Below are 27,284 nucleotides of genomic sequence, written 5' to 3' on the forward strand. Positions count from 1 at the left end.
TTCGAATCCCAGGTCTACCATGCTGCCACCGCTGGGCCCCTGAGCAAGGCCCTTGACCCTCAATTGCTCAGTTGTATAAAATGAGATAAAAATGTAAGTCGCTCTGGATCTGTTCTAAAATTCATACACTATATGGAAACTTACATAGTGCGTGGGTTAAGAACATAGTGCGTAATTATGCAATTTAGGACCCAATTAATAGGCCAACAGATCACGTGCGCAATGAGTGTCTCTGTTACAACTGACCCCAGTCTCATTACGCGGTATCGTTATCGGGATGCAAGGCCGAGTATCGCTGGGTATCGGGTCGGAAAATAAGAATTCGGTGTTTCCTGGTTACCGTTTCTAATGAAACGCTGGCGCGTGACGTCGCAGCAGCGCACGCGGACTGGAATTAACGTGAACTGTCCGAGAGACAATCCCGAGCAGGAAGGATGCTCTGAATACAAGGACTTTCCCCTATTGTGATGGAAAAACGTTTCGCATAGCTTGCTCGGTAAGTTCTCTCAGACATTTCTCTCATCTGCGTCTTTGTGTAAAGTTCCTCGTTTAGCGACGGTTATTGTTGTTGGCAACACAATAGAATAGATACAAAACGTCCACGATGACCGTGCACATTAATAGAGACATGCATTAGATACGTGTCACACGTCTCATAAGTTTCCACGCGTCCCAGATTTCACGCGCAGTATTAGCGGTATTGTTCCATTCCGTTGCGCGCGCCTTGCCCGTTCATTTCGGATGCAGACCTACAGCACGTCACGTGCGTTAAACACACAGGGAAGAAAGAAAAACAATTTTTTTAGATAAACATTTAAGTGAAAGGTGTTCCGACACAGCTGATTTATGCATGTTTAGGGACATGCATAACAAAAATAATACACATTGTACGTTTGATACTAGATTGTTATTTTGTCAGTACAAAAAGCCAAGCTTGACCTCATCTATAAATAGACATAATGTGCTTAATGGATGTAACCTACATTCTATTTGTGGCAGGGAGGAAAAAACCCATAGTGCATCCTATTGACCTTGGGCTGTTGTGCGCTGTAAATATATGGTTTCAGACCTTTTGATCTGGATAGTACAAATCAGTTAATAAGGCACCATAGCACTGGCCTGTTGTAACAAATCAGTGCATAAATCTGATCAGTCCAAATTAGTGTTTGCATATTAATCCAATTCACAAGGGAAAAAAAATCTGAATTGTGTTATAGCAATAGGATTCATGCTCACCTAGTGTGCATGTGCATTTTGCATTTATCTGTTGCTATGCATAATTACTCAGCCCCATGGTGCAAACTGTACCGAGGCAGACATTTCTGTGCTGTGAACAATTCTATCTGGTGTCATGTATTTATTTTATCTTTGCACGTCAAATACACATTGTCAAATCAAAGAGCGAAGTGAACATTATGGAAATTCCATCAGCAGTCCAAACCTGAATGCATTTAAGTGAATATCAACAAATTCCTCTACAGCAATGTATGGCAAGTTTGTAGTCATTGCTTATATTTAATAAAATGAGTTTTACTGAAAAAATATGCATTATTAAGTTTACATAATGAAATATTAAGTTGAAATATGTTTTGTGGAATAAGTTTAAATACAGTAGGTACTAAACATACTGCAGTGAGACTTTTGCCATGGAACTAGCCGATAAGTCATTTGACATACCTGAGATCACGATTCTCATTTCTCATCAGTTTTGTCAGGACCAATATGTACTGTATATACTCTAAACACATGCTTGCGATCGACAAGAACATCTTTGTTTTATTTAGCATTACTTTCCTTTCACTTGTGGGTTGTTATCGCCTGAGAGATTATTGTGAACATTTACATCTTCAGTCCGCATTTTCTATCCCTGATTTTTTTTTGGGATTAAGTGCAAGTTCTTTTATTTCTTTAAGGCAGTGATCTATATGCTATTGAAAATGCTATCACAGACGTTTCTGCTTAATGAAAATGTCTTAATGACACAACCAGGTAATCGATTTAAGCATGCACATAACCCGATTCCTGTTGTTCATAACTTTCCCTGTGTAACTTTTAACCTCATTTTCTCGATGCGTAATGTGTCACTAGCTAATGTTGAGTGAGATATGACTACAGCCATGACTCACTCTCTTTATTCATTCATTTCATCTGTTTAATCATCATTTTGTGTAGTAGCACTGAATTTATCATTCAGTTCATAATACTAGACATTTGTATAGGACAATATTGTTCTTTCTCTCTACAACCAGCATTTGGGGCAATTTAAAATTGCTTTAGAGGCATGGGGCAGGTCATGTGACACCAAGTGTATGCTTATTTGCCACATTAATGAATAGAGATCAGGATTTTTACATGATTTTAGATCAAATCAAATGAAATCAAATTTTATTTGTCACATACACATACATACAGAGTACAACATGCAGTGAAATGCTTTTTGCATCTGTCCGGTATATCATGCAGTTCTACTTTGAATAACAGGAGACGAGTGCTCTTTCACTGTGTCCCTGTATCACCTTTTATGATTGTACTTTAATGAAGTGTATTTTAATGTTACTGATTAAAATTATGTACATTTTTTGTGTACACAGTGTGTTAAACATTGCACTTTGGCGGCGGTAGTTTTGATTCATCCCAGTGACTCAAATCTTTTGATTCTGATTCATCCCAGTGACTGGAATCTTCTGATTCTTTTCACCAAAATGATTCATTCAGATTTGTTCACTGATTTGTTCAACGAGCCTTCTTGTTGTTATAAAATGTCCTTGTCAACAATTCTACAAATGTAGGCTTGAAAATTGCTTTAAATAAATATTTTCTATTTTCTAATATTACTCAAACGACCCACAGCAGAGTTATTATATTTTCCTGTATACTGCTGATAAGAAAAAATATATATAAAGCTCAATGACATTTGCAGTATTAAACTTTCAGTCTGTCATTTGTTGTTGTATATGTTCATCATCAGTCATTATTCCTAAACTGGGATTATGCTTCGTGTACAGATATAAAACTTCCCCAGTGCTCCAGTTTTGCATAGCATGCCTCTGCCCCATCTCTTGTTGTTGAACCATGCATGTCTCTGTTTGTATAAAAGGAGTACCACTCTCATTCAGACTCATCACCAAGTCCCAATCAGTAAGAGGTTTAGTTGTTAAAACGTCCAACCAATGTCATGCTCCTTCACAGCCTTTAAAGAGGAAAGATCTGCCATAGCAATCACATGGTTTACACAGGCAGGACTTAAATGAAAGAAAAACATTTTAAGTTTAAGAAGATGTAAAGAGATGTCTACTACATGTGGTCTTTGAGGACAACAACCTTTAATAAAAAGGTTGAAAGGACATTATTTATAATAACACTCTGTGGTATTTATAACAGTTTATAATCACACCCTCCAGTGTTACCCAAATGAGGATGAGGTTCACTTTTGAGTCTGGTTCCTCTCAAGGTTTCTTCCTCTTCCATCTAAGGGAGTTTTTCCTCACCACAGTCACCTCAGTCACCTCAGTCACCTCAGACTTGTTCATTCGGGATAAATACAAACACATTTAAATGGAAGTCTAATATTAAATTTTGAACTTTTGTATAATATCAATCTTTGTACTAACTTTCTGTACTATGTTCTGTAAAGCGTCTTTGAGACAATGTCTGTTGTTAAAAGCTCTACACAAATAAAATTTAATTGAACTGATTCGAAAAATATTAATCAGTAATCAAAAGTGAACAAGAACAATTTGTTCACGAACGAAACACTATTATTGCGCTTCTTCGTTAGAATGCCATGTGAGGATTGTTGTGGATTACAGTGTTTTAAGCAGAAGTGTCGGTGCACGTTATTACCACATCAGGAAATAGCGCTTGAGATGGTAATATACACAGAAAACAGGAAGAGAGCACATGTTGTAGAGGGTGTATTAGCAGCCGTTTTCTCTGGGATGCTCGTACACAAATACACAACTTGCCCTGGCCTTTTTCCAGGGTACAGATTTTTCTTTTTTTCTTTTTTGGTAAATAAAAAGCATTTACTTTTTGTAAATGTCAGTGAAGAGGCATTTTATAATAAAACATCCTTTTGTCAGGACTTCATTAGGGGCGTTTCGGCATTATGTTTTCGGTCACGTGTCTTGTAATACTCACCTGGTTGTAATTGGTTTAATTATTATGAGTATTTATTTCCTCTGCATTGTGGTTAGCTTTGCAAAGTCCTCATTTTTTGTCGACTTCTGTGTTTCGGTTCCTGTTTCCTTTATTTATTTTTTTGTGTTTTGGTAATAAAATCTCGGTTTTTATTTTGTTATCCCTGCATTTGGGTCTACTTTTATCCCCGCATTCACTAACACCTTTATTTTTACTGCAGTAATGGATGGTCCTGAAAATTCTTAAATAACATATATATATATATAGAGAGAGAGAGAGAGAGAGAGATTTTTGCAGTGTTTATATTAACACACACCGAAGAATAACTGGCTTTTCACCTCTCTTAAAATCACTTTCTTTTCAAAAGAGTTTTTATATATTTTGTGGAGAAATAAAAAAATATATATTTTTATTTTAATGAAAATGTTTTTTTTTTACATTTTTTTATTTGAAATTTTTATTTTTTGCATTTCTTGCTAATTAACTGAATGAACCACAGTCATATGTAGCAGTGATGATACTGATCACTGGTCACACGTATTAATATCATTCTATTGTATAATAATCTAACTAATCTAACTATTAGTTATATTATAATCTAACTAATCTAACAATCTAACTAATATCTGATTGGGAAAAAGTAGAAATCAAATTACTGGGCATTCTCAATCAGTATAAACGAGTTTAAAGTATAGTATAAGTATATGTGAATTATTTTATGGCCACAAGTCTTATCTAAAATGAGTCAAGACATTGTTGGCTTTCAGTGTGAGACGTGTGTTTGTCCCTCTGTTGATAACCTTACACTTACACATATCACAATTTACTTTGAAGATACCAACATTTGTTTTTTTGGAACTTTTCTATGAATGAATTGCTTCTAGCATTCTAGGTTAAAAACAGAAATTCTTATGATAATATAAAAAATTTTAAAGCCCTGAGTGTCTACTTTCATATGAGCCATTAAGCACCATGTGTGCAATATGACAAAAATATCATTGAATGGTTCTGGAAGGCATTTCTATAGTACACAACATGCCTCACAAAAATACTGTTCACCAAAAGGGAGAAAAAAAATCCCTTTAATTAAAAATGTCAAACACATCATATTTAAGATAAAAAAAAAAATGACAAAAAGAAAAATGAGAAAACTGTCACACAATGTATAATGATAATGATGTTATACATGTGTTATATAAACACATACACTGAGAATGGTGGCCACGTCATTGGTTTGTCTTTGCAGTGACACTTCTACTGCTTCCAGTGGAAGTCAGCTTTTAATTGGTCTTGTTGATTATCACAGAAACCATGTGCACCTGTTAGAAAGTGTAATTATTCCCAAAGGGGTTAAACGGTAGCAATAGGCTCAAATTTACTCTTCCTGCATTCACATATAATCCACATACTCATTAGCAATGTGCAATATTTCTCTGCACAGTTGGTGTCCAAGCTCATTATATTCCAAAAATCTTTTTTTGCACAACACATTAACGTGTTCCCGATGCCATCGACGGCTCATGATGTTTCATTTATGGTTCTGGTGAAAACGTTTTAACAAGCAGATGTGCAAAGTTCGCTTCAGCTACTTTGACTGTGATCTTTACACAGTGTTATTATACACTCTGTGGATGGTTAATGAGGCAAACCTGCCATATAGGTCACTTTCCTTGGTCCAAAGTTTCTGACCAGAGCGCCTGTGTTGCTATGCACAGTTTTTCAGCCCTCTTGTATTCCATACATCAGTGACGTGACTGAAATTGCAGCATGTGTGGTGATGGTACAAGGTTCACCACATATGCTTTTTTTTTATACTTTTTTAAAGTTACTGTACTTTATTAGCTGGATATGATGATCTCGAGGAATGTTTCCCAACAGAGAGAAAAAAAGCAGGTGCTATTGGTGTGGATAGCTATAAAGTGCATGTATGGAGATATATATGGTTGTAACTTATAACTGATTGTGTACAGTAGGTTGCTTGTAGGTTGTTTTTCACAACATCTCACAGCAGCTTTACAGAAGTATAGAAACAGAAACAGATTCTAATTAGCAAGCCTAAGGTCAAGCTGGCAAGGAAAAACTCCCTGAGATATGAGAAAGGTAACCTATCATCATTTGGGTGACACTGGACAGTAAATAATGTAAATGTAATTTATGTCCTTTTTACAACAGTTTGTTGTTGGAATTAAGCAACCAAGAGCTCCTGTGCAACTAACAGGTCAGCACAATTTGTAAAGTCATTACAGACTTAACACTAATTCCTTCCTGCTGATGTCTTCAAATGGTCACTGATGAAGACCTGACCACAAAGCCAACCGACGATCTATCCCCAGCAGAGTGTACGCCATGCAATGAGGCGCCAACCAGGCTTGGGTGCCAGGATTGATGAAGTAGTTGCAATTGCAACTATGTATGTATTCGATAATTGCATTTGAGTATATAGTTAAAGTTATAGACAGGAAATGATTGACAATTACACTCTCTAGTGTCACCCAGTTGAGAAAGGATTCATTTTTGAAGCTGGTTTCTTTCATGTCCTCTGGCTTTATCATTTTTAGACAGAATTTTCCGGAATAACATTTTTTTTCCATTGCCCATTGAATTAAATTGAATAACTTTGTGTTCACAGCCAGCCAATCGTGTCAGTTGTAATTAGTTTTTTATAGACGTCTTAAGACTGTCCATCTTTTTTAAAGATCGATTATATTACAGTACATGTCTGACATTAGTTCCAGCTGCCATAAAAAAAAAACACAGTTGTATATTAATAAGTCTTAGGAACTACTGGGACAATTCCCTTCCAGACCATCAGTTCGAGTGCTGGCAGGTTCTTTCTTGCTAAAGTTTGTTTAACATCATGTAGTTATGTCATGTGTTTTTCATTATACCTAATGTCTTACTCTGTTTATACCTGCCCTTTTGTACCCGTCTTTGTCAAGTCGTTGTTGCGTGTCATGTTTTGTTACCGGGTATTTATGTTGTGTTCATTTTGTATTGTGATCAGGCTATATTGTGTTCTATGTGAATACAATTAAGGAATGTTATCCTGCATTTGGGTCTGATTAGTGATTTCTCTAAAAACGTGACAACACGTTTGTTTTAATATGCTTATTCTGATCTTTTTTCAAGTAACATCTCAAAGCCTGATGATGTGGTACTGAATGGTACCTCTGTTTTTGCACACCACATTTCAATACCTCATCTAACTGCTGCTATAACACAAGTGTATATATGTTTACAAGAACTCTTTGTTCAGAATCCTCTATTTTTACACATTGTACTGTATAATATATAGACTGCACACTGGTCAGGGCTATTTTTTGTATTTGTCATGTAGCGTTTTGTTTGTTTGTGATGTCATTTGTCTTGGTCTGTCGTTTCATTTAGCTCTATGTTGTTTTATGTAGCACCATGGTCCTGAAGAAATGTTGTCTCATTTTACAATGTACTGCGTCAGCTATACAGTATGGTTGAAATGACAGTAAAAGCTTTTTGACTTGACTTGACTTGAATGCTGCATGAGTTCTGTGCTGGTAGCTCCAGAAGTATATCTCATCTCCATTCCATTCAGCCTTTATCTGATCCAGCAGAATGGTACTTTCTCACTCTTGTGCAACTCACACTGCTCATACTGCATACCAAACTTGACAGAGGCAAAAATACGAATGGCCTAAGAAACCCCAAAACGACATCATCCTTATCCACTGTAATCTGTACTGTATGTGTCTAAATCTAGCCTTATCTTTCTATGAGGGCATATCATGTGTAATTTTATTGTTTACACCATCTGGACCTACCAGCTGGCAGCTGTTTATGCAGAGGGTCATACTGAATAATATACAGTGCTTTTTATAGTTCTCACCATTTTGCACAGTTCTGATTTCTTTCTGAACGTGGTTGTGTTAAAGACCACACAGCACAAAAAGGTTAAAACCAGATCATATGCTACCATATCACATTTATTAAGATTGAAGTGTTGGAGATCCGAGATCTGAAGTCTCTGACAGTGCAAAGCAACCTCCCATGCTGTCATAAAACTCCAGATCTGACAGGGTCCCCCAATGAAGCTAAAAATAAACGTGATTCTGTCAATAAGACATTTTGTACAAGGACTGACCCATGACATAGCATGTCGTCATTTATTGTCTAGGTCCACATCCACACAGACCTTGAGTAAACAAAAGGGAACAGCGACGTTTTACCTTTCTCATTTTGTGTTCAATAATACCTCTGTTTACATTCATAACTATCGTGTGACAGGATGGATGGAGCAGTAAACGGATAGGTGCGGTGCTGACAGAAAGCTCATCATCGATCTGATCCTGGAGTTCACTCAGGCTAAAGGGCTGAATAATTCATTATGGCCTTTGTGAAATTGAGGTAGGAGGTATCATAGAGATGCTTTGGAAATGTAGATCACCTACACTTTTTTTAGATAGTGTTGTACAGTAGTAGTAATGAAAAATGGATCGTTACCAGTCAGAGGAATTGTAACGTGAACTAAAGCTGGAAGTATGAATTTGAAATAGAAGATTTTATTCTACGAAACAGCCTACCTAGAGCATGGAGGGTTAAGGGCTTTGCTCAATGGCCCAATGGTGGTAGCTTTGCAGTGCTGGAGTTTAAACCCAGACCTTCTGATCAACAACCCAGAGCCATAACCACTTGAGCCACCTCTGCCCCTAATGTATGGTGGGATGTTTCTCTTTTAGATATATTGATCTATATATTGTTGAGGTGAAAATGTGAAAGGAATTGTGTTGAATGCTGTGAAAGGAAATCTATCTATCTATAGATATATACATATAGATATATATTTCTTTTACTGGATTTTTTCTGCACAACATCTAACTAATACTTCAGCCAGATTATTGCACGGCAGATATTACATATATTGCATTAAAATTGCACACGTCTGCATTTTAAATCACACTAGTCATACTGTTTTGACAGCAATCCATATGAAGGGAATTCTAATGCTATTTTTATTGTAACTATATTTATTCCACTCTTTTCAGACAGTCAGTCAAACGATACTTCACTACATGTCATACTGTGTCTGGTTGTGTGTAGTTGAAGTCTTGAGAAAATAGCACACTGGTAGGCAAGAGAAGATCATCACAAACCTGATCTTCAGATTCATTATTGTGTATTGAACATCAGAGTTAACTTTATTATGGACTTACCTTGGACCTTCGTATGCCTACCAGCTGATTTTTGTACGGTGGGATTAATGCTGCGTTTATGTTGTATTGAAATATGTAAATTGCAAGTTTTAATAATAGAGACAAAACAAAACATTGTCAGCAAAAACGAGTAAACTGTTATCCCTGACCCTGATGTTTTTAGTTAATAAACTAAACTGTTATTATGCTTGCATTGCCCCGCTGTGACAGCTAGTTACTAATTTCTCATGGGAATAATGAAAAAACTGTAACAGCCAACAAACTGGCACAGGAATTCCTAAACATATCACAAAAATTTCTGGATAAACTTATTTAAACTGGAGGTGGAGCTTTTCTTGACGTGTGGATTGTGTGAAAATGTTTTATTTGTAATGCACTTGGCTCCAGACTCCAGATGGTGTAGTTCTTTTAATGTTCATATAAAATAAAACAAAACAAAAATAAAAAAAGAAAGTATGCAATCATAGCTTCAGGTACTTTAATACTTTATGTCCTAATATTTTCCTAAGAATACGTTTCCGTTGGCATGCTAATGATGCGCCGTATTAATCAGAGCCATTCACACTTTAGATCAGTGGTCTTCACTATTTTTTTCATGTAAACCACACTGATAGGACAAAGTCAATAGGAGAGCCACTTTCACCGCAAAGTATGCCAAGTTATTTAGTCTTAAATAGCTTATCTGCTTAAATACAATGTACAATATTGCAATACAATAATTACTAGAGTTGCGGATGATGCATGCTCCCCATCAGTTAACTCTTTTGTCACTGTCACATTGCTTTGTTGCTGTTCATTTTGTGCGCGGGATTGTTTGATAAGAAATCGATCCATTTTTTAGTCCGTGTGTACAGTAAACACAAGTTGTTAACTAGCATGAAACACAAACTAGCTTCTGGCAGGCCGCCAAAAACTGGCTATTGCGCAGAACGCAGTGAGTCAGTGACGAGTCAAATAATATATATAAATATATATTATTATTTGTAATAGAGCACATTCGTTTTTCTGTGCTTCCCTGATTGTTTTTAATGTTATTTAAATGAAAAATAAATTTTAACCACATGATCATATCATTGTATTATTTACTGCCATGCGAGCCGCATATTAAAGCTTGGCGAGCCGCAGGAGGCTCGCGAGCCGCGCAGTGAGTAACACTGCTTTAGATTGTAGTTCCAGCAATATAAGTACATTTATGTAGACTTCCTGAGACCTGTGTATTGATTTCAGAGACAAAACGTGACATGATCCATCAGGTTACTACTGTAATTTGGAAATGTTTTTTTGAATTTGGTCCTTTTTTTGAGAATTATCTTGCACTCATGCTCATTAACATACATCTCAGGGTCAGAATACTGTACTGTCATCCAGAAGATTCAATGCATTCAATTACCAGTCCAGTGAGAATCCCTCAGAGTTTTTTTTTCCCATTAAGGTTTTAAAATGAGATGTTATCAGCTGTGGATTCCTCTAGAAAGCTCCTCTCATGGCAGTCTTGGTTCATGGCAGTCTTGGTGTTGGGCTTTTTATTCATATTCAGCTGACTCTTCAATCTTCAATTCTTCTGTGCCCTTCTAGTCTTTAGATTCTAGTTTATATGTAGCATAGCGAAATGTATAAGTGAACTTTTCTCAATCATTATCACTTTACAGATGTCTTCAATGTCTCAATGTCGTTGCTGTTGATACTGATCAGGAACATCATGATGTCATTTACACCTCCAGTCTATAATGTGTAACGGAACGTGTGCCGCTTTCAGCATTTAATGTGGAATATTCATGTGAAGGAAGCTCTGTAAGCTCTTTAATGCTTTGGGAATTAATGAGAATATCAAAAATGTATGCTATGGTTGCGTTGATCCTAATGAAGTCTTTAAAGCATTTCAGAATCACTTTTGTCAGCTTGGTGGCTATCGTACCTTTTCATTCATTCATTCATCTTCTACCACTTATCCGAACTACCTCGGGTCACGGGGAGCCTATGCCTATCTCAGGCGTCATTGGGCATCAAGGCAGGATACACCCTGGACGGAGTGCCAACCCATCACAGGGCGCACACACACACATACTCATTCACTCACGCAATCACACACTAGGGACAATTTTCCAGAGATGCCAATCAACCTACCATGCATGTCTTTGGACTGGAGGAAACCCCTGAGGCACGGGGAGAACATGCACACAAGGTGGAGGCGGGAATCGAACCCTGACCCTGGAGGTGTGAGGCGAACGTGCTAACCACTAAGCCACCGTTAGCCAAAAAGGCCAATTTGAGACCCGGTACCAGAAGTACCGGTACTCGGATCACTTAGAAAAGTAATAGCAACAAACTTCAGACCAGGGTCTACAACATATCCGAATTTGGTGCATGTGGCTCGAAAGCTGTAGGCCGCATTACATTTTATAAATTTTTGTCTAAGCTTAAATAGGAAAACAGAATGTTGGCTTCTACAAAGCCAACATAATAAGAACCACTGTCCAAATGTGACTGTGACCAACACAGATAAGAAATAAATGTTGCTTCAAAACCTCTACAACTAAAATTCTTAAGCAATCTGTTAGAATTGCTTTTAAGTCTGTGAACCGATTTCAAGCTTACCTTAGTTTCTTCAATTAAAGAAATTAATGTCAACATTTTTTTCTCTGTCCTCTCAATTTCTTGTTTTTCTTGAATCTTTCTTGTCTCACATTTTACCCACTGGAACAAACCCTGTACTTATTTTTAAATCTAATTCCTCCACCTGCCAGCTGGGCCCTGCCCCAACCTTCCTCATCAAGGTCAGCTCATCTGTAATCTCATGCCCCATCTCCTACTTCATCACCATCCCCTTAAATTCTGATTATGTTCTTGTACTCCTTAAAACTGCTCTACTTAAACCATTTCTATAGAAAGGAATTTTTTTATTTATACAGAATGATTTTCCTGTCAACTTTGTTTTTTGAGTCCTTCTACACACCACTGAGATTTGAAAGTGTTACTCATTATTCTCTTTTGATTGACACTGGTGCCAAGTATTCTTAGTCTGTTGGACATAATTGCAGTCTGAAGCTGGTCTCTTCTTCGTTCTCTCTCTGAGAAAATCCAGTTCACTGAATCTTTTGATAAATATAAATGTGCTACGCTAGTTGTCACACAAGGAATCCTTTAAGGCAATCCTCAAGGCTCAGTAACTGGTTCAAATTTGTTTTGTTTTTGTTACGTTTTCCCTGTGCTTCTGGGCTTTCCCTTAGGTACTACAGTTTCCTTCCCCAGTCTAAAGACATTTGTTGTATCCTGAATGGCATCTCTAAATTGTTGACACCCTGTCAATGGTGTTCCCTGCTTTGTGCTGTAGGTCCCCTGGGATAGTTTTTTTTGCTGTTCATGAAGTGTCCAAGCTTCTCAGACTTGGAAGAGAAAGAGAGTTGACTAATTACTTTCATATTAATTTGAACTCTAAGTAACCGGAACTTATAGCACGGTCTGCTGTCTTGGCCCACTGACCCAATGAGTATAATATGGAGAATGCTTTATTGTTGCTCCACCTTAGAGCTGAACTACTAAGGTTGAGATTTTGGGTGCTTGGTTTCCATGACTCAGTCAGGTACACAGGGTTAAGTCCTTCTTAAACTTGTAGCACTACATAATCTGTTTTCCCTTATCTTGCGGTGGTTTTGGACACTTATCTTTACTTTAAGGTATTGCAGTATGGGTCCTAGAACCAGCCTAAGAGCTGTGGGAGATGGATTGTTTATTCCCTGGCTGTTAGACTTATAGGCTTCTTGACATTCATAGCTGCAAGTGACCCTTATCTATTTTTAACCTGAATGCACAGGTCCCTTGAATCATATTGTCCCTGAATAATATTTGAGCTTTACTTAGTTTCAATAGGTTCCAATTTTCAATTTATCGATTCCACAAATATCAAGTAAGCCAACAATATTACTGACATCACCACTGTTGTTGTCTCTCGTTGTTGTTTTGCCACACTTCTTATACTGGATGCTGGCAAAAATAGAGATATGTCCATGAGAGATGGAAAAAGACACATGAATTCCAATCTGGCAGTTCGCATCCATTTCATATATCCCTCAGAAAAGAGAATGTTGATTCCCACATATCTTATATACTGTACATCTGTCGTAGGACCACGTATGATGAAAAATCAAAAAGCAAAAAATGACACTGGATCATATAGCCTTGAAAAAGAAAAACACAGTAATTGATACCATTTTATGTTTGTTTTTAAGAGTGTTGTGTGATTGTGAGTTTGATGTCAGGTAGTTTTTTGCCAGGGTCTTTTTATAGGTTGCACAGGATGAATACTCTATGATTAATAGCCATAAAATGTTTTTATGATCACTGAGTGAAATTTTGCTCATTAAACTGCATACATAGTGTTACATGTACATGTTAGTTTTTTTTTTCAATGTGAAAGCAGTGTTCACATTGATTTGGTGCCGAGCAGATGTGACAAAATAGGTCAAAGACTAAGAATAATTCTAGAAAATCATGAGAAAATTGTTTTGTAAATTGTTGTGTTGGCAGAGAAAGGATATTCACATTGAAAAATTGCTTGTTGAAGATGGTTTTAGTCAGAGGCGTGCAAATGGCATGCTGAGAAAACAAACAGAGAGTGAGTCAGCAGAGAAGAAAAAGATTCCCATGGGGGACTAGAAAGGCCAAGCAGAACAGTGGTTTAGTGAGAAAACTGTGAGTGAACAGGATAATCTCAGATCAAGAGTAGCAAACCAGAGCTCTCTGGAGAACATTTTGACATATCGCAAATACCAGCTTTTTGCTAGAAATTTGGGGTCAGACCACAGGATCTGCGATAACATGGCAGCCCTGGAGCAGAGAGGTTGCTGGGCGAAGCTTTTAAGTCACAACTTCACAAAAGTGGATGTTAGGTATGCTTACTGTATATTAACTTTTGGATTGGTATTGGTCTATCTAAATTGATAGATTTAGAGTTTGAGTTCTGCCCACTACATAATTAAATAAACAAAAATATGGAAAATGCTCAAATCGGGACTAATAGCCCAAATCGTAACTTACTGAATTTTAATTTTCCACCCTTTACAGAAGTAATGTATCAAGTGATCCAGTCAGCCATCAAGTGTGGACATTGTTTAAAGAGGAGGAAACTGAGGTTTGAAAAAAATTCTAAATTAGCTTATCCCTAAAAACCAAGCAAAAATAATTTGGATCAGAACACTTGATGATAGGCTGATGGCAACTGTAAAGAAGCTGTAGCTCTTAAAGGCAAAGCCTTGTCAAATGCAAAAAAAAGCATGGTGTGATGGCATCTTAAAAAAACAAAACAAAACAAACAAAAAAAAACACAAGCCATCTGTCAGGCCCCCGGATCCGGTGGAAAGGAGACAGACCCGTCGGCAGGATAGCTTCAAATGATAGGGGTTTAATACACAAGGGAAACAAACAGACATCCACACGACACGGGGAACTAACGTAACTTAATCTAACTTAAATACACTAATGAATCCGCCCTGCCATCGGCAACGCGGCTCACATAAATACACACACACAGTCAATCACAGGATGGGAAACAGGTGAGGGGACAGGGAGGAGCGGACGAAGGCGTGGCAGACACGTGACAATAATAAAAACATTCGCACATGTCCAAAGGTCCGCGCTGATCCCTGACACCACCTCAGCAAAACTGCCAGAAAGATTAAATACCATTCCTGCTATCTTTCTGTTTTAGTCTCTTCATTTCCCCAGAGATGTAACTTTTCATCTGGGAACTAGGATGTAAGAAAAATGGGTGGTGCAAAATACATGAAAAAATAATACAACAGCGACCACAAGCAATACTGTATATTGGCTGATATTTAAACAGGCTTCGACCCTGTATAGATTATTGAGGCCTGAACGCTATCGCTGTACACTATCCTTTCATACTCCATCTGGTCCCCACAGACTTCGAACAACTTGGGGAAGCGCTCATCTTCACAAAACTTGATTTAGTGAATACAACCTTATCCAAATAAAGGAGAGAGAAGACTGGAAAACCACCTTCCCCACCACTATTGGGCACTACGAATATTTAGTTATGCCGTTCAAGCTAACACGCTCGTAGTATTTCAAGCTTACGTTAATGAAATATTCGAAGACCTGCTCAACCACTACATGATAGCCTACATTGATGATATTCTCATCTACTCAGCCACCCTAGAAGACCATGTTCATTATGTGCGCACTGTCCTCACCCGCCTACTCCAGCACCAACTCAACAGTGGCCTCCCCAATCACCTCACTTGTACCGGGAAAGACGAAAAGGCTCGGTTTGACTGAAAGCACTGACCCCATTTAAAAACACCCTGACCCGTAAATTCCCTTTATAGTAGAGCTTGGCACATCCAGTTGTCAAATCTGATTAGTGCTTTCCCAACGGCATGGCGAACCCGGAAAAGTATTCCCATACACCTTTTTTCTAGAAAATTTACCTATGATGCTGGCAACAAGGGAACTTTGGGGAATATCGTATCATGTGTAATACCACCTCTCAATAACATATCGTACAATTACAATTAACAATGTCATGTGCTATATTTACTGTCACCATTGTTGTATGTATAATACTGTATATATGTTTATATCTTTTTTTTATTCTTTTCTCTCCCTGGCAAAGAATTTCCTTTAGGATTAATACATTTCTTATTTTATCTTATATTTAACATCTGTGAATACACCCCATGGTTCACAGCTTTGACTCATCACATCTAGCAGATTCTGAAATGCACCATTGGTCTCTGTTTTTGTCTGTTAATTACAGCATGGACTACATGAAGAAAGACTTGCATTGCATTGCTGAGCTGATGGATTAATTCTGGACTCTGAAGTTCGACAGAAACTACAATTGTTTTCCTCTTCAGTAAAAAGTCCTCTAAATTGACGGTTTATTGGCAATAGCTTTTTACCAAGCTCATTCTTTTCCATGAAATCTGGGTTTCAAAGTTTAATTACATGTTTGTGGGTTTTGTTTTAAGATTTAGCAGAAGAAAAAGAAGAAGAAGAAGAAGAAGAAGAAGAAGAAGAAGAAGAAGACGACTACATATACATTACAGCCCAGTGAAATTATTTTCTTCGCATAGCCAAAGTTATGAAGTTGGGGTCAACATGCAGAAGTAAAAAGAATTATATTCATCTAGTTCTTAACATAAGGTGTTAAATTGTTCTTCAGATGTGTTTAGTCGCCCTGTGATTTGCTTGAGCAGCAGTTCTGCCTTGACATGTCTCAGAGGAAGCATGTGTTAGCATTTTCTATCACTGAATAGTATCTGTTCTTTGGTACTGGAGGATAAGGAATTAGCAATATCTTAAATTGGTAGCCTTTGAGCCTATAAGCCTAACGGAGTAAATTGCAAACAAAATAAGTACTCCGGGTAAATACATATATGAGTAGTCCATGTGACTGATTCATAAATATCAGATCTAAACAGACTGATTATGCTTTGAAGAATATCTTCATAGATATTGTAGATTACGCTCAAACATTCAATAGACTGCTTTAATTAATGACATTTTGGGACATTAATCAAAACAGACAAGAAGCAATGTCTGCCTCTGTGTGCCTCACGGTATGCACGAATGAGACCAGTGATTTAAACAGTTCTGTTCTCAGGTTCTTTGTGTACAGGTGACATTTACACAGCATCATGGCTTAAACCTTCCTTTTGAACTTAAAACGAAATGAAATGAAAAGAAAGGAAAAAATAGACACGACTCTTTGTGCTATTTTGATGGCTACTTATTTATAAGCAGCTTTATCGTGCGATATTGAGGCGCTCTTAAAGAAGACACAAGGTTATTTTCTCTATAACTTTAAGGGCAGCGAAGCATAAAAGAGGCATACCATGTGCAAGATTAGATTTGAAAGGGTGGCAGAGCTTCTCGAATGATTTCTTTGGTATTTATTGACTGTTAGAGATGACTAAAGTTTTTGTACTTCGATGAGCACTCCTTCTTTTATCCTTTTATCTACAGAAAAGCTCAAAACGCGCAAGCCTAATTTTCATCTTTGTTTCCATGTCATGATGTTAACAAAATATCCCTTTAATATACATTTAGTGAGCACTTATGGTCTTGAAGTGGTGCTTCATTAAGAAAATTAGCATAAATATTGTTTCTCAAACAGTGTTAAGGGCCGTTAAGCTATTCTGTTTTGATCTATTGGTCTGAATAATGTTAATAGATATTCAAGTCACACCTTATCCACAGTCTGTCTACATTATGGTCTGTTGTTTGGTCTTGAGTAAAGATCGTCAGGTTCAGCAAAGGTAATGTAGGATAAATGCACTTTAAAATCCTAAATCGGCTCAGAATTTGTGTCTGAGATTTTATTGTGGTTTCTAAATGTATTAAATTATGCCTGTGCAGGTTTCCAGTTTTTGACATGTCTTTGGGTTACACTCACAGATGGAGAGAAAGAAATTGGTGGACCTGCAGGTAATGAATGACGATGAGGCTGGTACGATGAGTCTCCCTGAAAAACAATGAAGGGTGCCTTGAAGGAAAGCTAATGCTGATCCATTAAAGAACTCGCTTTTAGCTCAGAGCAACACAAGAGGCTGAGATGTGTCAGGATTGATTAGTTTCAGGAGCTTTGTTACGTGATAGTGTTTCACGGCTTAGAGACACACCAGTAGACTTTGTTAAGTCATTCTCAATTAGGATATACGTTGATTCTAATGCCATGTGATCCATGCAGGGGCTCAGAGTTCAACCTTGAGCGGTGTATAATACCTACACAATTAGCTCATGCATTTAGTGGAGGTCTATTCCAGAAATACATCCGGCTCTCTCCAAATATCTCTGCTTCACTGATGGGCTTTGATTAAATTCCAGATTTTTCTGCTTCCAGGAGGTGATTATATGCTCGGGATGAAGAAGCATCTGTTGAATGATTAACAAGAAGTCACTTCCACATAAATTATTACTATTATTAGATATTAATGCTAATGCAATGCACACCAGTACTGCTGTAGACAGAGATGTTGAATGTATTACAGTCTGGTGGTGGTGTAGTAAACTGCCTTGTATTACACCAGAAAAAACATTTACACAGGCATATTTATTTGTTTTCCGCTGTTGCATTGGTCTGTCCCATTTCAGGGCTTTCAGGGCAGTATAGAAGACCAGCTCCAGTTTCAATCTATAAAAATGTTAACATATGTCAGCTCCGTATCGAGATGTTATATTACCCATTATAATCACTACTGTTACAACTGTTACTGCTACTTCCACTACAACACTGTACAACATTTCAAACTCAGCTTGAAGATTGCTTCAACTCACAAGGGGTAAATGCATTGGAATACTTATTTAAACTTGAGTTCAATATGCATGTTTCACTGCACTGGATGTCTTGAGTCTAATTTTGCTTGTACATAAGGATATATTTTTGTTCGTACAGGAACCCCTAGTGGTAAAAGAGTGTAATAGTGTTTGCCCAGTCCAGTTTACTTTTAACTCTACTCTAGTGCCATAGGTTTCTTAGAGAAATTGGAGGTCTGGCATTTCCTGACCAACTACGAGTTAGATAATGTGTTACCTTCATTTTACCTGCATTTCCAAAAACAGAAATAGAAAAGAGTATTTTGAGAGACTTTTTTTTTTTATTTTATTTTTTTTTCCATTTTTGTAAATATAAAATAATGTTTTTTAATGGCATTTATTTATTTATTTATGTATTTGTTTATTTATTTATTTGACCACACCACTTGTAAATATTATTTTATATATATTTGAAGATTGTTGAAGATGTATATATATATATATATATATATATATATATATATATATATATATATACATATACATACATATATATACGTCTCATATATATACAAATATATATATATATATATAAATGCATATTATATATTATGCAAATAAAATCAATCTGAGACATATACACAACACCTCCAGAGTAGAATAGGACTCAAAATAAAAAAATAGGCCAGTGTATAGAAATGTACATTATATGAAGAGATAGATCTTTTGGCTTATTTATTAGGAAGGGAGACACCGGATCCCAAACAGTAAAACCTTTGAGTTTATTCCTTACGAGCAGAAGCACATACTATGTGACCAAAAGAAAAGAAAAGAAAAAGAGTTTTTAAGCGTTTGCAACGACAAGTTTAAGATTTTGCAGCAAAAGATAGGTTTTTTTTTTTTTTTTTAAAGAAGGACAATTAAATGATCGTTACAAAAGAAAAAACAATGAGAAAATCACACTAAATCATATCTTTGAGCAGACAAAGGAAAAAAAATGGAGAGGTGCTGTCATGATGTCTGGGGAAAAATAGAGCCTGTATGAGCATTTGAACAAAATGTATGACATGAACATATCAGCTATGTAGTTTGATTACTCAGTACTTTCTTGAACAAAGAACAAGAGTGGACCAGTAATTAACCCCTGGGAAATTCAGGTAGTGAGTAGGTAATGCAATCTGATGTAACTGAGCTTTCATAAGCTAAACAATAGATATACAGATATACCTTCCTGGAAAAATAATGATTTATCTTTAATAATCTCACTCTCTTGAGACATTCAGAAGAAGATTACTTTCCTTTGGTTCTGGTTTCTGGAGTTTCCTATACCACTGTTTCATTTGGCTTGTTTCCTGGGTATCTAAGTATATCCAGATATCTATAAAGCTTGTTTGTGACTGTCTTCTGTGGTAGCCTAGTGGGTAAGGTGTTGATTGAACAATCAATTAGGCTACTGATTGAAAGATTGAGGTTGAAGCCCAGATTCAACAAGCTGCCACTACTGGGCCCCTGAGCAAACCCTCAATTGTTCAGTTGTATAAAAAAGTCGCTCTGGATAAGGGCAAAAAAAGGGAGTTGAACTGAATACATGGCGGAAACTGATGAGTGCTAACCTCTCAGTGTCACCATCAATTGTCTAATGATTCACAGTTCCAAAGGCAGCTAGCAGGTCAAAACAATTAAAGACAATTTTTAGCTTGGTGCCTTAGTGATTGCAGTAGTATCTGTAAATCACTCACCTTGAATCCAGTTGGGAATAAATAGATGAAGGGAAACAGGTCTGTATTTACAATATAATTGCGCTTCTTGATCTGAGGTGTGACTTGGTGCTCTCTTGAAATGGAAATGGAGAAGAATTCTTAATAGTAATCAGTTTACCAGTTGGAGTGAATTCTGCCACAAATTGGTATAAATTGTCTGCCAAACAAATATATTTAAATCTAAAAGTATTTGATTATAAAAATGCCTGTGGGAAACCTGGAAGTCTGTGGAACTTTTTCCCACATCAGGTTTCCCACACAAATGCATTTCAAAAACAAAAACAGCAAACTGTCCCTTGATCTGTTCATGTATGTATCTACTGTATTTCTCAAAATCACCTTCAGTCAAATAGCCTTCATTTGACTTATTGTTAAGTCCTTGCTGACCAACAAAGCTTTCAGGAGACACATTTTACAGTCAATAAAAAAGGCATCTGGTGGCCTTTCACATGTTCACAAGAATAGGTAGTGGTGTGTAACAGACCTGTGTCCTTTCTAGGAGATATTCTCTGCTTAGTGTTCTTATGGACTCTGATTGGATGAATGGATGGATGGATGGATGCTTCAGATTCCATACCACCAAAAAAAATCTCAGGAAAATATTACCTGCTTCATAATTTGTACTGATTTAGTATCCAGCGTCAACTAGAAGAGGTTGGGTACCATTTTGAGTCTGGTTCCTCTTAAAGTTTTTTCCTCAAGTCATCTCAGGGTGTTTTTCCTCGCCAGTGTCACCTCTTGCTTGCTCAGTAGGGATCTAAATTAAAAGCTGTATAAAGGAAAACATGGATTAAATAGAGCTTTATACTGTACTACAACAGTACAATATATTGTCCATACATACATGCAATAGAACATTCAGGACATAACTTTAGATAGGGTTTAATAATAAAAAAATGATGTATACTTATGTACACTTGTCTCATACTTTTCAACTTTCCAAAATATAAAAATGTACATAACAGAATGACAGATCAGATGTATTATATGCACGTAACATTGCTTTAATCTTAGAGAATATTGATAATCAGATGGAGAACAAAGCTAAAATGTATGTTGTTTTTTTTCCAAAGAATAATTCTTTAAAATATTTTTAGGGCTGTCAATATATTTCTAACAGTAGTTAGATAGTAATAATATAAGTTTTATTAGTAGAACTGGCTTTGACACCTGTCTTGACCTAAGCTAGTAATGTTTTTTACTTGGAATTAAATATTTTATGACTACAGCACTACTAATCAGATATACCAACATTGAAACGAAAGTCCTAGGAAGCGGAGAGATAAAACAATATAACAATATAGTTTTTTTTGTGAGACAAGAAGCATTAAGAAAACATTGAGGCAAATATCCAGTGTGTCTGCTACTTAAACATCCAATTGTTTCCAACTGGCTTACAAGACAGTGGCTCAGGATAAAGATAATCTAGATAAAGTGGGCACAAAAAAGCAAAATGTAGCCATTGCCAAAAGCTAAATTGTCTTTTCACTATAAAAGAGATGGCTTTTTTGGCAGGCAAAATGAATCCACATTGGTTCTGAGCACCACAATTTGACCAGCACAGAGACCAGAACACTGTTGGAAAGAGTCAAAAATCATAAATGCTATAGATGCTAGCACCTCTGATGCAATACTGACAGGAAAATCGTTTCTTGTAATGTATATTACTGCCAGAATAAATGAATTTCAGAATGAATAAAAAAACTCTTATATCTTGCAGATGATAATGTGAAAAGCAAGAGCAGAAATGACTGATGTGGAGACTGTTGTCACTGACTTCGCTGCCACAGGAAGGACCGGCCGAAGAAACGCCATGCCAGATATTTTAGGTTCCAATGCAGGAGCTGAAGCAGCAGACCTTCCTAACAAATTGGCTGATCTAGCTGTTGGAGGTATGAAGAGTGATAAACAGAGTTAATGATATCAGGGATGCCATTTGCACATGTTTTCCCTAATTATTGTTTAATTATTCTAAATGTAATTATTAATTAATTATAATTAGCCCCATCTGAATTATTTACAAAGAAAAGTGCACGTCATTGATATGGTGAAGGTTCCATTAACAGGCAGTAGTTTCTACCACAGGAAAGTGCATGATTTCTTCATTTTGTCTCATTATTTATTTTTTGTTTGTCTTATTAACCTTCAGGCAGACTAAATAAAGCTGGTAAGGGTGGACTTTGTAGCGGTTACAGCATAAATTACATTTAAGGACTTTACATGTAGCTGTCAAGTGTGGATGCAGTTGCAGATGTATATGTTTCATTTAAAGCAGACGGACAAACAAATTCAAATCCTGAGGCAAAACGTTGTGATTGTCTTGTGATCAGCAAACAGACTATACAGTGAAAATTTAGAGTTGTGTAACCAGAAACAAAGATTAAACCAGAATATGAAGCTCAGCACAGGATATGAACACTGAGTGATACTACAGCTATATGAAGGTTTGGGATCTGTTTGTAAAATGCAGACAACTGATTGATCTTGGTTCTCAAAATAGTATGAAAACTTGCACCTACATCTACTTATGTGTGTGTGTGTGATTGTGTTCAGTATTGAACGTAGAAGTTAGGCTGCCTTTTGAGCGTCCATCTTTGTATGCCGGTGTGTATTCTGGGGAATTCTGGGAGTTTATAATATGTGTTACCTATTAATAAATTGTAAAAAAAAAAAAAAAAAAAGGAAACATTGGCAAATTGCTTGCGGGGATAGGAATTGCTTGCATAAGAGGAATGAAACATAAGTATAAAGAGAATTGATGCAACAAAAACATTAAATATTTTGTCCTGAAGACTTTCCTGTGGTGGACAATTTACTGACTATTATAAAAAACAGCTGGCACTGGAGAAGTGAGTTCTTAAACATACCCATTGGCCTGCTGTTTTTGGAAAATAATCAAGACAGGGGTGGTGTGTTTGATTTCTTTTAGAAGGACATGTTGCAGTTTTGTTACAGTGTTCTTATCAATCCATGATATACTTTTCACAGATGATGCTGAGCATGGAGGAGAAGGTTCATCCTCGAGTGACCTGACCAGCAACCCTGTAGGGGGAAAGGACCAGGCAGAAGGAACATAACCATACAGCCTGAACTAAACTGGACTAAACTGAACATCAAACACAACAGACAGCACCACAAACTATCTCTCCTTTTGCCTCCATGACCAAACTACTGTTATGGTTGCAGTGTGTGCTATGCAAGTTCAGCGTCACTGTAGGATATTATTCTGATGTAGGCTGATGGATGAGCGTGCACATCTTCTCCTCTTCGGTTTAATCGAATCAATAAAAAATCCCTTACTGACTGATGGTCAACTGGCACAAAGAATAAAAGTGTGTGTGTCTGTATGTCTTAGAGAGAACCATAACATTATTTTCCTAGATTTAAAAGGGACCATTTGATTTTTTTTTTTGTTGTCAGTAAACTAAAATAATAGCATTCCAAATGGTTATGTAAGTACAGTTCAAACATTGAGAATGTGGTAGATCATCTATTTTGTGATTTTTCTTTTCTATGGATATACATATTATACATTTTCTGAGTCTTTTTTTTATTTTTTTTGTCAAAGTCAAAATGAGTAAATATGGATCTGATGTTTATGTAGCTTGGCTTTTCATTGTCCTTATTAACTGTTGTTGAATGTTACGCTTGATGTCCTGAAGCCAGAATTTTTCAATGATTATGTGGTATCATGACTTTTCTTTATATTTTTATTTTGTGCTTTCAAAAGAAAGCACATTCACAAAGATAAAACGTTTGATTTAATCTTTATCTCTGATTATTCTTTGCAAATCAAGTGTATGATTTCAACCCTATTGTTGTCTGTTGCACTAATGTACCAAATGCTGTTATTCTGTAAAATAAACTCTGTACTTAGTTTTTGTGATTGTTTCTCGAAAAGCTTTTGCTTCATTCATCCTACATAATCAAACGTTATTGGCGTACTCCCATTGTGATTCAAATTTTTAGTTTTTTTATTTAAAGCTAACCACACAATCATACAAACAAATCAGATATCTGAGAAATGTCTGTAAAAATCTCCTCCCTCAAGATAGCGTATAAATAATGGTGCACAGCTGCACAGGTCAAACAATTTAAGTCTGCTTTCCCATTTCTGTTCCCTTTAGAATAAAATAGCTTAATAATTTAAAAAAATGGAGGCTTTTATTGGCACTTGGAAATTTATCCAAGGTGAAGGCTATGATCAGTACCTGAGAGCAACTGGTACGTTATTTTTTTTTGTTTCCTTTACCCTGTTGTCACATATTCATGTCATTTGAAATAATTGTATTTTTTTAATCTTTACAAATACTTTTAAACTGATTGTATACTGTCACAGGGGCTGCGGAGGAAGTGATTGCTATTTCAAATGTACTCAAACCAGTTGTCACAATTTCCAAAGACGATGACATTGTGAGCATTACAGTACAGAGTGGCCTTGGAACTGAAGAAAAGTCCTTCAGACTGGGTAAAGAGTTTCATCTGAACAAAAAGGATGGGAGATATTGCAAAGTAAGAAACTATAAATCGATACATTTTTGAACTTCTTGTATTTTACTATGCCTCAGTTCCATCATAACCCTGACTAGGATAAAGCAGTTAGTATAGATGAATAAATGTATGAATGAATGATAGAATATGATATGAAGCATATTTAAATCCAAAAGGCATTCATCTCACTTGGTATTATTGTATACATTTTCTTTTATCATTAATTATAACTATAATCACATTTACTTTAAACCTTTAAGCTTTCCGCTGATATTAATTCAGAAAAAAAGACCGGAAAGGGTACCAACTCTTTACTGTTGCTATAATGTAAGTGATAACAATAACTGAAATATTTCATGAGCATTTCATGACAAAGATAACTATAAATGGATAAAAATATCTATTATTCATTGGTAGAAATAAATCATTTTCTATAACCGCTAAATATGTTGGTCCTTATTTAGATGTTTTTTTCCCTGTAAATATGGAACTCATGTTTTTTTTTAAGATTGGCCAGAGATAACCACAAGTTTGTTTTCTAGGTTGAAGTAGATCTCAAAGAAGACCAACTCATACAGGTGGAAAAGTGGGATAGTAAAGAAGCTGTGTCTGTCATCGAGATCAAGGATGGGAAAATGATCAAGGTGAGAGCAGGCTGAATTCAGATTTATTTTGTAAATAAAAGTTGTATATGATCAGATATTTGAATGATGATAATATATATTTCCATTAAACCTTACAGACAATAACGTTCAAAGACATCACAGCAGTGCAAACCTTTGAGAGGGTGTAAATGTTGGACATCTTGCCATCAATTTTACTTTATTTTCTTTAATCACCTGCAGACTGGAAATGTTTCCAATAGAGGAAACACCATCAATATCTTGCACTTCACGTGTCCAAAGGTCTATTGTAAACCACCGGAAACCATACTTAATAAAGAATTATGTAAAATATGTTTGTCTCGTGGTATTCAACAGTTCACAATGTTACAGAGTTGCAGAGCAAATGCTATAAAAACATCCACACACCAGTACACTGTGATGGAGTTGGATTAGAACATTATAACTGAAAATCTAACTAATACAAAACAAAAATATAAAAATAACATACATCATTGGTCAAAATTAACATAATTATGACACACATTCACCTTGAGAGTGTCATATATTTAAGAGAAATAAATGACACTCTCAAAGTGAATGTCTCAAGTCTTGCTTTATTTATGCAATAATAATAAATAAATTTATGCAAGTCTTGCTTTATTTATGCTTGCTTTATTTATGCATTCACTTCTGGTGAAAACCAAATGCAAATAAATAATCATTCCAAAACCATTATTAAGTATACTGGCATATGCAATGGCATAAAATGTCACTAGTTTGTGCATCACATTGCACTACAATTTCACACCCCAGTCTACTTTAGACTAAGATCCAACATTAAATTTCCAGGACCAACTACGACAAGTAGTTTTAAAGTTCCCGAACTTAAACTCCAGGTATGATATAAACTCCTCAGAATGCACTGTAGCTACCATTTTCAAGATCAACAACCAAGCAGGTTCATCACCTGACACTAGTGAACTACTGTAATCATACGTGAGTTGTATGATATGTGGCTTATTTGAATTGTCACCAAACTATAAACCAGCTGTAACGGCACAACACCAGATATATCATGCACAGTATCAGGAGGTGTTGGGAATAATAATAATAATAATAATAATAATAATAATAATAATAATAATAATGCATTTTATTTCATGGCGCCTTTCAGAACACCCAAGGTCACCTTACAAGCAATATACAGGTCATTACATAAGACAAAACACAAACAAACAGCATATATATATGCTATATATATAAGTGCATTTAAGTCTCAATAAAACATGTTATAAGAAAGCCTGTATAAAAAGATAAGTCTTAAGACGCGTTTTAAAAGTCAGCAAGCACTCGCTATTGCGACCATCGAGGGGAAGAGAATTCCATAGGTGGGGGCAACATAACTAAAAGATCTGGCACCCATAGTAGTAAGTTGAATCCGAGGTACCACAAGAGAAATTGGAGATGAAGATCTGAGTGCACGTGAAGGAGTGTAAACCTGGAGAAGTTGAGTAAGGTATTGTGGTGCAAGATTATGAAGTGCCTTATAAGTGAGTAGCAGGATTTTAAACTGAACTCTATATTTTACTTGAAGCCAATGCAATTGCTGGAGAACCGGTGAAATGTGATCAGTATAAGGTGTTCTGGAGAGCACGAGCTGCAGAATTCTGAACCAGTTGAAGCTTATGCAGCAATTTGGAAGGAATGCCTGTAAGAAGAGCATTGCGATAGTCTATACGTGAAGTGACTAGTGCGTGAATGAGAATTGCAGTATTATTATTTGAAAGAAAGGGATGGAGCCGATTAATGTTGCGCAAATGGAAGTA

At 36.3% G+C, this 27,284-nt stretch overlaps 2 protein-coding genes across 4 annotated transcripts; both read left to right on the top strand.

The window, feature by feature from the left end:
- The first annotated feature begins 290 nt into the window (after positions 1-290).
- On the top strand, positions 291-24,043 carry pkib (protein kinase (cAMP-dependent, catalytic) inhibitor beta). 3 transcript variants are annotated; one of them, XM_060864962.1, is made up of 3 exons: positions 291-496; positions 22,083-22,254; positions 23,351-24,042. In XM_060864962.1, exons 2-3 carry the CDS (start codon positions 22,110-22,112, stop codon positions 23,437-23,439), a joined length of 234 nt encoding a protein of 77 aa, XP_060720945.1. In that variant the 5' UTR covers positions 291-496; positions 22,083-22,109; the 3' UTR covers positions 23,440-24,042. The 3 variants fall into 3 exon arrangements, with proteins under 3 accessions (XP_060720945.1, XP_060720946.1, XP_060720947.1); XM_060864963.1 differs by lacking the exon at positions 291-496 and adding an exon at positions 8,425-8,520 and having other exon boundaries at positions 23,351-24,043; XM_060864964.1 differs by lacking the exon at positions 291-496 and adding an exon at positions 16,377-16,453 and having other exon boundaries at positions 23,351-24,043.
- Positions 24,044-24,516: 473 nt separating this feature from the next.
- Positions 24,517-25,646, top strand: LOC132842286 (fatty acid-binding protein, brain-like). The gene is made up of 4 exons (XM_060864965.1): positions 24,517-24,586; positions 24,702-24,874; positions 25,396-25,497; positions 25,596-25,646. The coding sequence occupies exons 1-4, from the start codon at positions 24,517-24,519 to the stop codon at positions 25,644-25,646; spliced, it is 396 nt and encodes a 131-aa protein (XP_060720948.1).
- Positions 25,647-27,284: the final 1,638 nt, after the last annotated feature.

This window comes from Tachysurus vachellii, chromosome 3 (assembly GCF_030014155.1).
Source record: "Tachysurus vachellii isolate PV-2020 chromosome 3, HZAU_Pvac_v1, whole genome shotgun sequence".
In the NCBI taxonomy this organism is placed as follows: Eukaryota; Metazoa; Chordata; class Actinopteri; order Siluriformes; family Bagridae; genus Tachysurus; species Tachysurus vachellii.